General features: G+C 41.9%; 1 protein-coding gene across 6 annotated transcripts in view; it reads right to left on the bottom strand.

Annotated features, from left to right (window-relative positions):
- Positions 1-1,160: 1,160 nt before the first annotated feature.
- Positions 1,161-11,639, bottom strand: part of LOC121858352 (D-beta-hydroxybutyrate dehydrogenase, mitochondrial-like) — an 80,453-nt gene continuing 69,974 nt past the window's right edge. For 3 of the 6 annotated variants that reach the window (XM_042354781.1, XM_042354782.1, XM_042354780.1), the window contains exon 9: positions 7,523-7,895. In XM_042354781.1, coding sequence (XP_042210715.1) covers positions 7,737-7,895 — 159 coding nt within the window. In that variant the 3' untranslated portion in view covers positions 7,523-7,736. Of the gene's footprint in view, positions 1,324-7,516; positions 7,896-11,639 lie in introns of those variants that run through there. The other 3 variants (XM_042354783.1, XM_042354778.1, XM_042354784.1) reach the window with 3 other exon arrangements.

The raw sequence follows: 11,639 nt of genomic DNA, 5'->3' as shown, positions 1-11,639 counted from the left end.
TTGAAGTTGTCGATTCATATCTTTTTTATTTTCATTTTTTTAACTAATTACGTGAAGATGAGATTTTAATTAATAGGCGTGTAATATATTTCTTCCCTAAAGTACAACTTATAATATATTTCTCTTAAACAAAAGTCATATTTTTCTTAACTTTTAGCCGTAGTTGTTATTAGGTTCCGCCCAGGTGTGATACTGACTCAGGTATATGACACAGAGGCCTATCAGAGGTTAAGAGGAATTGGTGGTGTTGAATACTTGAATAAATAGTGTCATGGGAGCTAATTGTGGTCTCTCTCTCTCTCTCTCTCTCTCTCTCTCTCTCTCTCTCTCTCTCTCTCTAATCTAACCTAATCTAAACTCTCAAAGCCTGACTTATTTTAACCTAACTAAACCTTGATTAATTTAACATAATTTAACCTAACTGAGCCAAGATTAACTTAATATAATCTAACCTAATATATGTTATCCTAATGTAAGCTAACCTAACCTAACCTAACCTAACCTAACCTAACCTAACCTAACCTAACCTAACCTAACCTCCTGGTGTGGGATGTGTGTGTTATCTTCACAACCACAGCCCTGGTCACTTCTCAACCAGAATCTTAAAAACTTGAAAATTGGACCAACCTGTTTCTGTCAAACCAGTTTTTGTGAGTTTAGTTTCTCCCGGGTCAGAACACACCAAACGTAACCTAATCTTACTTAACCTAACCTTACCTTACCTTACCTTACCTAACCTTACCTAACCTTACCTAACCTTATCTAACCTTACCTTACCTTACCTTACCTAACCTAACCTTACCTTACCTTACCTTACCTTACCCAAATTCTAGTGAGCCTGTGTCTAATGGTCCCAATCTTAAGACACAATCATTTGAACAAGAACCCACCAGTCTTAATGGGCTCCAGTGACGATTAGGCTCCACTTCCAATAGGATCGAGTGGCAATTGGGCCCTCTCGTAAAAGGCTCCAAACATCCTATGACCAAGTGCCGTACTATTGTTTGAGTTAGGTTAGGTTAGCATAAGTTATTGTCAGGTAACATAACTTTAGAGTAAGTTAGGTTAGGGTCACTTAGAGGGTTAATAATGACCTTAACTAAATCTACTTATTATCAACATATCATATTCACTACAAACGGGTCACAGTACTAAACACATTTCCGGGTTTAATGCTTTAATTAACCTGTTGTTTTGAGGTCAAGAACTACATCATCTGGTCAGGTATGTTGCGTCTGATGCCACTTGATGTTGTACGACCGAATTGTGTTGGTGGTCGTAATGTCCTGCAGGTTGAGGTGTACATAACAAAAACGTGATGATCTGGGGAAGAAAAGGAAATAAATGTAGTTAGGGAGAAGGCAGTGGTGAAAGGGAGAGAGAGAGAGAGAGAGAGAGAGAGAGAGAGAGAGTAGCGAAAGAGAGAGTGAGAAGGAATAGCTAAAGACTGAGAGGGGAAAGAGAGTGCGTGAGAATGTGTAAGTGCGAGAGAGAGAGAGAGAGAGAGAGAGAGAGAGAGAGAGAGAGAGATCATCATCAAGTCAGGAAGCCAGAGACGATGACCTATATATATACCCAAGTAATATAGTTTCTCTCTCGTAGGTGTAAACTGACCTACTGCTGACCTGGTATAAACATATTATCTTATAGTAGATGCAGTTGGGTGTGGTGGGCGGAGGCGATAGTGAGTGGAGGAGAGGGGGAAGCTATAGTGGGTGAAGGAGGCTTTGGGTGGAGGAGAAGTGGGAGGCGATTGGGTGGAGGAGGGGAAGCTTTAGTGGGTGGAGGAGAAGTGGGAGGCGATAGTGGGTGGAGGAGGGGGAAGCTATAGTGGGTGGAGGAGAAGGGGAGGCGATAGTGGTGAGGAGGGGGGAAGCTTTAGTGGGTGGAGGGAGAAGTGGGAGGCGATAGTGGGTGGAGGAGGGGAAGCTTAGTGGGTGGATGAGGGGGGGAAGCTTATGGGTGGAGGAGAAGTGGTGATAGTGGGTGAGGAAGGGGAAAGCTTTAGTGGGTGGAGGAGAAGGGGAGGCGATAGTGGGTGGAGGAGGAAGCTGCGGGTGGAGGAGAAGTGGGCGGCGATAGGGTGGAGAGAGGGTTGGGAAGCTATGGGTGGATGAGGGGGAAGCTTTAGTGGGTGGAGGAGAAGTGGGAGGCGGATAGTGGGTGGAGGAGGGGGGGGCTTTAGTGGTGGAGGAGAAGTGGGAGGCGATAGTGGGTGGAGGAGGGGGGAAGCTTTAGTGGGTGGAGGAGAAGTGGGCGGCGATAGTGGGTGGAGGAGGGGGGGAAGCTTTAGTGGGTGGAGGAGAAGTGGGAGGCGATAGTGGGTGGATGAGGGGGCGGTCAAGTTAGGTTAGGGTAAGTTAACTATTAATTTTCGGTTAAATTGGGCTGATTTTTCTTGGGTTAGTGCATGTGTGTGTGTGTGTGTGTGCGTGTGTGTGAAATGTGAATTATGTATAAAACTCTGATGTAAGGGCCGCCATTGTGTCAGTGTAGAAGACCAAAGCATTAAGACCCAGTGTAGCTCAGGACGCGGCGGGAGGAAGACCCATCGCCCTGTACCTGGCGTTACCTCTTATACCTGACCGACGCCTCATTTTTTAAGTGCCTGGGGAGCGCGAGTCTTCCCTCACCCAAATACCAAAGCAGGAACCTCTTACGTCACCACGCCCTACTTGAGAACTGGTTCACCTGCTCTACTGTCGCCTTATGAGAAACAGCCTATTTTAACTTGTTTTGGCTCCTAACAACAGCACAAATTACGTACCAGTGTAATGACACGAGGTTGTAAATTTTACTTAATTTAACATTTAGTGGTTTATGTTGGTTTCATCTAATGTAAACTAATATAAAGTGTACAGTACTAACCTAACCTAACCTAACACAACACATTCCAAGCACCAGCCTACCTGGCCCTGATAATGACACACAGACAGATACCCAGAAAGACCATAATGACAGTGCTGCTAATTTTTTCAGACGTCCGCATCACTTCTTCGTGTGTGTGTGTGTGTGTGTGTGTGTGTGTGTGTGTGTGTGTGTGTGTGTGTTTGTGTGTGTGTGTGTGTGTGTGTGTGTGTGTGTGTTTCCAAAAGACAATATCAGCTCCGTTATCATACTCCGGTAAACACCTTTAGAATATCGCTATAAATCCCCTCAAATGGCGCGTGAGAAGAGGGATTACACTGCTATTTGTATTCAGAAAAGCAGAGTAACGCCGGATGCCCAAACAAAAGTAGTAAACAAAAACAATAAAAGCCTCAAGGTTGGTTAAGAGCAGAAGGTCCACCAGAACCTTCCTCTGTGTGTGTGTTGGAGCGCTCTGGGTGAAACATTACAAACACGACAATGATTCCCCGCTGGTTCTTGCTCTGACGTTTCCAACTTCTTTTTTTACTTTTTAATTCTAACATCTCTCTCCTTGCTTTCTCCTCCTCCTCCGCTCCTCGTCCTCCTCGTCTTTGTCTTCCTCGTCTTCGTCTTCCTCCTCCTCCTCTTCTTTCTCCTTCTCTTCTTTCTCCTCCTCTTCCACCCTCATTCTCTTTATCACTTGACCCCTCCCCCTCCACCCCCGCCCCGCCACCACCGCCTCCAGAGATCATTGGAGGAACAGGTGATCCCCGCTGCGTACAATATTGAGTTCGTCAGGGATTTCGTCGATCGTGCTCACTCTTGAGACAGAGAAGAACACCTGGGAGGCTCTGTCTCCTTAACAAGACCGAGTGATGATGGTGATGTCTGGATGTGAGATAAGTTCTTTCTTAATCCTCGTCTCTCTTTTGCCTTCTCTCCGTCTCTTCACTATTCCTATCTACACCCCTTCTCTCCCCCCTGTGCCCCGCCTCATTCCCTACGATCTCCTGAACCCTTGCCCCTCCAGTGTCCCGCACCCCACCCACCATTGTACCCTCTCCCTCACTGTATCACCTCCACTACTACACCTCCCTCCCACCACTATACCCCCTCCCACCACTCTACACCTCCCACCACTCTACCCCCCTCCCACCACTATACCACCCCCCTCCCACCACTCTACACCCCTCCCACCACTCTACCCCCTCCCACCCTCCCACCCCTCCCCCACTCTACACCCCTCCCACCACTCTACCCCTCCCTCCCAAACAAACAGTAATACTTATATAAATGTGGGTTATATACATTAGGTTTATATAATAACATCACCCACGGTAACTTTCCTATAAGCCGCTAGCAGTCATCTAGTGGACATGTGACAGTATATTTCCACTGTACTCTCGTCTCTTGACTGTAGCCGACCGTCAGTCAGTCTGCCCCTGTCTCTCACTCCCCCTAGATGAGTGACCACGAGGCTAATTACATATACGCTTCGTCCATTATTAACACTCTTAGCGTTAATTACGGTCATATCCCAGTAATTGTGTAATAGTTTATTTTCTTAATAAATGCAGAAAAGACCATTTGGGTTGAAAACTTAACACGCAAACATTTATGAATGTTGTTTCCAGTTCAACTGTAATTAGTGATTCCGCAGGTAACCGGAAACTGCAACACACACACACACACACACACACACACACACACTGTACTGCAGGATGATGAAACACCATGAACGGTCATCTCCATCACAGTGACATTATATAAGTTAAACAACACAAAGGAATAAAAGCTTAAATAGAACTTTTTGAAGCGATAATCCAGCTACTTCTTATTTCTCATCCAGTTACAGTCAAGGTGTGTGTGTGTGTGTGTGTGTGTGTGTGTGTGTGTGTTATCCAGTTACAGCCAGTTACAGTCAAGGTGTGTGTGTGTGTGTGGGATATTCCTGCCTACGCCTTTACCTGCCACCACCACTCAGCCACACCCCACCTCCCCCTCAGTCTGGTCTGGTCTGGTCTGGTCTGCTTACCTTCACACAATATATTTTCTCTACGACCAGAATGTAATAATTTATCCATGATTTATCGTTCGTTCGGTGTTCATTATGTAATTTTGGGTTCAATTACCTTTTTTTTAGAATAATGTTTGTAATAGGTACTTAATATCCATGTTGTATAGTAATTTGACTTCCTAAGGTTTGAAAATACAGCGTTCATTACACCTGTAGAAGTTAATGAGATAATTACCTGTTTAATTTACATATTGACACAGGTAGAGTTTGTTTATCTCCTCACAATTTGTTTATTTCTGTGGTATGTATAATATTTCTTTAATTTCTCTGTTACTGCATCTTTCATCTTTGCGTATTTCTGCTGGCTTGAGGTGACAGTGGACCTGATCTGGGTGCTTGATGTGGAGGAGAGAGAGAGAGAGAGAGAGAGAGAGAGAGAGAGAGAGAGTGATTTGGCGACCTGTTGTGTAATGGTCAGCACACTCGCCTCGCAAACGAGCGGACCCGGGTTCCATCCCCGGGCAGTTTCTTTACGCCATTTGCCTCCGTCTACCCAGCAGTAATTGGGGACCTGGGTATCAATCGATTTGTGGATCGTTTTCCGGGGTAATGGTTAGCCAGTGCAGTTGGCAAGTTGTCCGGTCTTCTCGGACTATTCCTTGACACTGGGTCATGCAGCTCGTTAACTCAGGGTGTGGTTGTTGTGTTAGCGACAGCTTCTACACCTTAAACAAATTCACGTCTAGGTGGCCCTAGGGCCGGCCATCCTCGTTACACGAGGGGCAACCATTATATCATTATTATGTTGTAGGTGATACTGAAGGGATGAAATTAGCAATTAGAAGTACACCACATACATACATGCACACAACCTGAAACACACACACACACACACAGAGACACGTTTCACTAATACATCTCATCATGATAGATAATAAACTGATTATTTCTGTAATTTACCTGTTGTAGACGATCATTAAGTCCTTAATTACCGTAATTAATAACAAAGACATGAAAGGAGGGCATGGCATTTTCTTGACTTGAAACTCCTGTGTGTTTTATTAATAAGAGGCATTTAAGAAAGTCTTCAGTATACTGGTGTCGTTGTTTGGTTCAGCTGCTATAAACAGATGGTTGTTTGTATCTCATTATTGCTCTTTATGGTAGTTGTTGATATCGTGGGTCCTAGTGTGGGGGAAACAGACACTCTCCTCCACCTGTATCGTGGGTCGTGTGTGTGTGTGGGGGGGGTGCGGGTTAACTGCTCCATGTGTCTTGTGAATAATTTATTGACTGCACGCTGACTGACCACTAAACAGTATTTTCTCTTTAATGATTTATAAAAGGATTTTTCTTTTTGTCAGAATATACAGTTAACTAATATTAAAAACCTTTTGTAATATTGTCTTAAATCATAGTGTTCTAGAATCCTATACCTTGTGGTTATATAGTACTGTGGTGAGGTGGTTATGATGCTCGTCTCATATCCACTATAGGTTGCTGGATTGCTGGTTCGTGATTAGGCGCCCCTAGTCCGCCCAGCTGTAAATTGGACACTATATAATTGTCTCCTTATGTATCGAAAGTTTAGTATTTAATGTATTGTTTCAGGTGATTTGAATAATAAGTAGTAGGACTGAGGAAATAACACACACACACACACACACACACACACACACACACACAGTCTAACCCTTCAAAAAATAAACCCTCACATATTTCTTTTTACTCTTTCACACAATAAACAAAATACACAAACTTCTCGGGACACGTAACCAAAAAAAAATAAACACAAATAAATTCACTATTCTTTTATTTCCAAACATCTTAAAATATTTCTCAGTGTTATGGTTAGTTTAGGTTAGGTTACGTTACTTTAATTCTCTGATGAAACTAAACATATTCAACCCCAGGTGTACAGGAGCCTTAGAGGTATTAATCATAGCTCTAGTACGTGTGGTTACAAGTCTGGGGGAAGTGGCACACAAAACCTTCACGTTTCTCATCTTAAATTCTTTTCACATCACGACACTGGAATTTCCTCTTCGTTGTTTTCCTGTTTTCATATAACCTGGACTAGACAAGGGTAGGCCATCGAAACAGGTTATAGAGGCAGGTCAGGAAGGGTAGGTTACATGTAGCTTCTGAGATCCCATGGCATTAGGAGACGAAGCTAAAACATGTGAGGTTGTGGTGTTGATTTTGAAACAGTTTATTTAGTCAGAAAAACACAGATATAGAGTCGATAATAATGACACTATTAACATGACTGAGCTAATTGAGAGCCTAGGCTGTCTTAGTGGCATCTCATTACAGTTCATTTATATCTCAAGGAAGTATTATATAACATTTAGTATCATATGGAATAGTAATATGGTGTTAGTAAATACATCTGAGAGTGTTACCACGATGTTCACTGTATTATCTACTTTAGAAAGAAATCTACACAAAGAAAGAAATTTTAACAGGTGATTTTTAATATTTCTATATGAACTGTTTGATGATTGACAGGTAGTATGTTCAAGCAGCGATGGTGACAATAATTGGTTCACCTGGTTGATGTATTCAGGTCACGTGTGTACCCCCACGAGGAGGAAGAGCTTCAGGTGAAGTCTAATTACGCCAGTGACTCATAGAATGTGTGTGTGTGGGCGGGCCTCAGACGACATTTGAGCAAGAAACTATTCCCTTTAGTTCTACAGTATCTTTAAGTATGCCCACCATAGTACAATCTGCATACAGTAGCTAAGATCTCACTACAGTAATTCAATGATCTACAAAAACTCTCTCTCTAAACAAAACTAAACAATGGGTTCCACAATTTTTTTTTTCTCAAGAGGGGTGATGACACAGGTGAGTATATCTTGAGTTAACCGATGTAGAGCTTCTCGTAGACAAACTCCGGTAGGTGGGTGGCGACGAAAAGGCGAGTCTTGAAGTAGAGATCCATTGGGCAATACCGCGCCTGAGGATATTTCTGTGTCAGTCCCTCAGTGAAGGCGTTGATCACTGGCGAGATGTCTGTGTTCTGTCGGGGAGAGAGAGAGAGAGCCGTGTGGGAAAATGAACTGTAGCTGTAAGAAGAATAAGACAACAAAGATATGATTGATGATGACAGAGAGGGAGAAAGGAGAGAGAGAAAAGAATGAAGATAGAGAAGAGATTGAGGAGAGAGAGAGAAGAAGATAGAGAGAAAAAGTATGAAGAGAGAAGAGAAACGAAATGAAGAGAAATGAGAATGAGAAGGGCAAAAAAAATGAAAAGAGAAAGAGAAGAAGGGGAGAGAGTGCATACCTGATGACAGACAGACAGACACGCACACACAGACACAGACAGACAAACAGACAGACAGACGAGTTAAAGCATCATCTTCCCTCCCATAAAAACCTTCAGTGTGTGATTCGCTCGGTAGAACAACAGTGTAAAACCTCCCCCTTGAGAATTATCCAAAGGGAAAAAAACCCAGATTATGAGATACGTTTCAGGTGGAAGAAAATAAGTGATAATTTTAAACAGTTTTATAATATCTTAATGAGTAATACCTTAAACATACAGGGTATATAAAAAAGAATGCCATATATATTCTAGTATTTTTTTTTCATGACCCTGTAGTAATTATATGTGTTGGGTCTGGAATGTGATCTCAGAGTTAAGTGTAACATTACTTGATGAGATATTTGATGTTAGTGATAGAACAGTGTGGGAGGTGTCAGCCAGGTAAAAGGTGTCATTAGTCACGGTGTCAGCCAGGTAAAAGGTGTCATTAGTCACGGTGTCAGACAGGTAAGAGGTGTCATCAGGTACACGAGGCACGTAATGGGTGTGGAAGGTCGAGCATTAATATGTTTAACGTTAGAATTTAATTTTTAGGGAGGGAACTACCTGAAGATTAGCCCCTAGTTTATTTCACCTTAAGATATACCATCCTAACCTAACCTGATGTGTGAGAAAATATATACTTTACTGGTAGGTTAATGGGGACTTCGTTAACACCAGGGAAGTCAAGCGGTAAACTCACTCTCTCTCTCTCTCTCTCTCTCTCTCTCTCTCTCTCTCTCAGACACGTAAAGCCCACCTGTAAACATGACCTCGCTCCTGCTATCAATAAACCACTTTAGAAGCTGCAAACTCATGGCCAGAAACTTTAATATGTATTCAACTCCAACTGGTCAGACGGGGCCCCTAGCGCTACCTGGTTCAAGTGTTACTAGGCTCAAGTCTCAAGCGGCAGGTAAGAAGAAAGGTGAGGTTAGGTTAGTTCGTGTGTTCCCTACCTCCTCCTATGTGTATCAACAAATTTGGTCAGTTATTTAGCAAGCTGTAAATAATAATAATAATAGTTTTCAGACCAAATAATGTCCCACATACCTGTCAAGGCGTTTAGCTAGCCCCGTCGACCTTATTACACATTACCTGTACTGCATACCTGTATATAAGAACATAAGAAAATAAGGAGTCTGCAATAGGCCGGTTGGCCTGTGCACGGCAGCTCCTGTCTAGAGTTACTACCACTCTCTATCATCCATGAATCTATCTAGCCTCCTTTTGAAACTTTCCAGAGTTCCCGCACTTACTGCAAATTGCTAAGCTTGTTCCACTCGTCTTCCACCCTATTTGTGAACCAGTTTCTTCCTATCTCACTCATAAACCTAAACTTATCCAACTTAAATCCTTTGCTACGAGTCCTATCCTGCTCGGATATTATAAGAACTTTATCTATATCTCCTTTATTGATTCCTTTCACCCACTTAAATACTTCTATCATATCTCCCCGCACTCTTCTTCTTTCTAGGGAATGCAAGTTAAGTTTCTTTAATTTATCTTGATATGGAAGGTTTCTATGTCCCGGAATCATTTTCGTCAATCTTCGCTGCACCGACTCCAGTGAATTGATATCCATTCCATAATAAGGGCACCAGAACTGAACAGCATAATCGAGGTGCGGCCTGACTAGCGCAAGATATAGTTGCTCAGGTCAGATCACTTAATACACAGGTAATGGACCCTTTCACCCAAGTAATTTGAAGAAAATCTAAAAAAAAAAAAAATACGCTGTAACTTCTTGATAAAATATCTGGTTTCATCTTCATCTTCGACCTCTGGGAAATTCTGGTAACTCACTGTAAGGTTAGGTTAAGTTGGGGTCTGTTAGGTTAAGTTAGGCTAAGTTCCTGCCTGTTACGTAAGTCTAGGTTAGGTTAAGTTGGGGTCTGTTAGGTTAAGTTCCTGCCTGTTACATAAGTCTAGGTTAAGCTAAGTTAGTGCGTGTTAGCAGTGGAAACCTAAATGACCTGAAACCAAAGCAACTCATCGGGACCAGCGACTGTGGGCACCAAGAGAGGCCAAACAGGTGGGTCCGACTGGCCACTGCTCTCTTACCTAGGTCAACCATGACTCGACACAACCTCTGCTTTCTCCCGCACTCTCCCTCCTACGACACACACCAACACACTCTTAGCCAAGGTTTACACCCTTACCAGCATCCCACTCCTCTCTTCTCTAATGTAGGGCGAGAAAAATGCAACTGATGCTTATAATTTGTTCGGGACGTGACGCAACTTCAAAATTGGATGCCTTCAGTTGAGGTGTTGTGCGCGCGTGTGGACGTGTGTGTGGGCGTGTGTGTCATGGAAACGGTTCTAAGATGAGCCCTAATGATACCTAACATTAACTTATATCCGGTTTAATAGATGATAATGATAAGGTGTTTGTCTGGGTAGTCATAGTAACCAAACCATCCCAGCATGACGGTACAAGAAGTAGTTTAAAAAAAAATAGTTATAAATTTTCCTCACTGACAGGAGCTCTTATGACCAGAGGATAAAAATATTTCACTTTACCGTAAATTCCATCTTGTTTCCCCATACCTACACCAGGATATACACGACCTCTTAAGACACGACCCCTGGAAACACGACCTTATCTTATTATAATTACTTACAGTTTACATAGTATCACTAGGAAGACGTTTGATAATTTTAATGTTGATCTTTTTTATAATTTTTTCATTGATTTTTTGGTTTTGCTTTTACATATGTATTCTGTACTGTTTTCCTTTTCTCTGTTTCTCCTGTTTTTTTTCTCTTTTCTTATGTGTATTTTACAATCTCTCTCTCTCTCTCTCTCTCTCTCTCTCTCTCTCTCTCAACAGCAAGGTAAAACAAACATATACGCCACAACATAATAAATAATGTCATCACAACATTTAATTAATTTTCTCCTCCTTTGTCATGGTTACGTACTCTAAGTTATGGCTTAGCTGGAGACACTTTGTTTATTTACGATACATCTTGTTTGTTTACGATACATCTTGTTTATTTACGATACATCTTGTTTATTTACGATACATCTTGTTTGTTTACGATACATCTTGTTTATTTACGATACATCTTGTTTGTTTACGATACATCTTGTTTATTTACGATACATCTTGTTTGTTTACGATACATCTTGTTTGTTTACGATACATCTTGTTTGTTTACGATACATCTTGTTTGTTTACGATACATCTTGTTTGTTTACGATACATCTTGTTTGTTTACGATACATCTTGTTTGTTTACGATACATCTTGTTTGTTTACGATACATCTTGTTTATTTACGATACATCTTGTTTGTTTACGATACATCTTGTTTATTTACGATACATCTTGTTTGTTTACGATACATCTTGTTTGTTTACGATACATCTTGTTTGTTTACGATACATCTTGTTTGTTTACGATACATCTTGTTTGTTTACGATACATCTTGTTTGTTTACGATACATCTT

Source organism: Homarus americanus, unplaced genomic scaffold (genome assembly GCF_018991925.1).
Source record: "Homarus americanus isolate GMGI-L3 unplaced genomic scaffold, GMGI_Hamer_2.0 scaffold57980, whole genome shotgun sequence".
In the NCBI taxonomy this organism is placed as follows: domain Eukaryota; kingdom Metazoa; phylum Arthropoda; class Malacostraca; order Decapoda; family Nephropidae; genus Homarus; species Homarus americanus.
The sequence above is the reverse complement of the archived record's forward strand: the minus strand, read 5'-3'. Positions and strand labels throughout refer to the sequence as shown.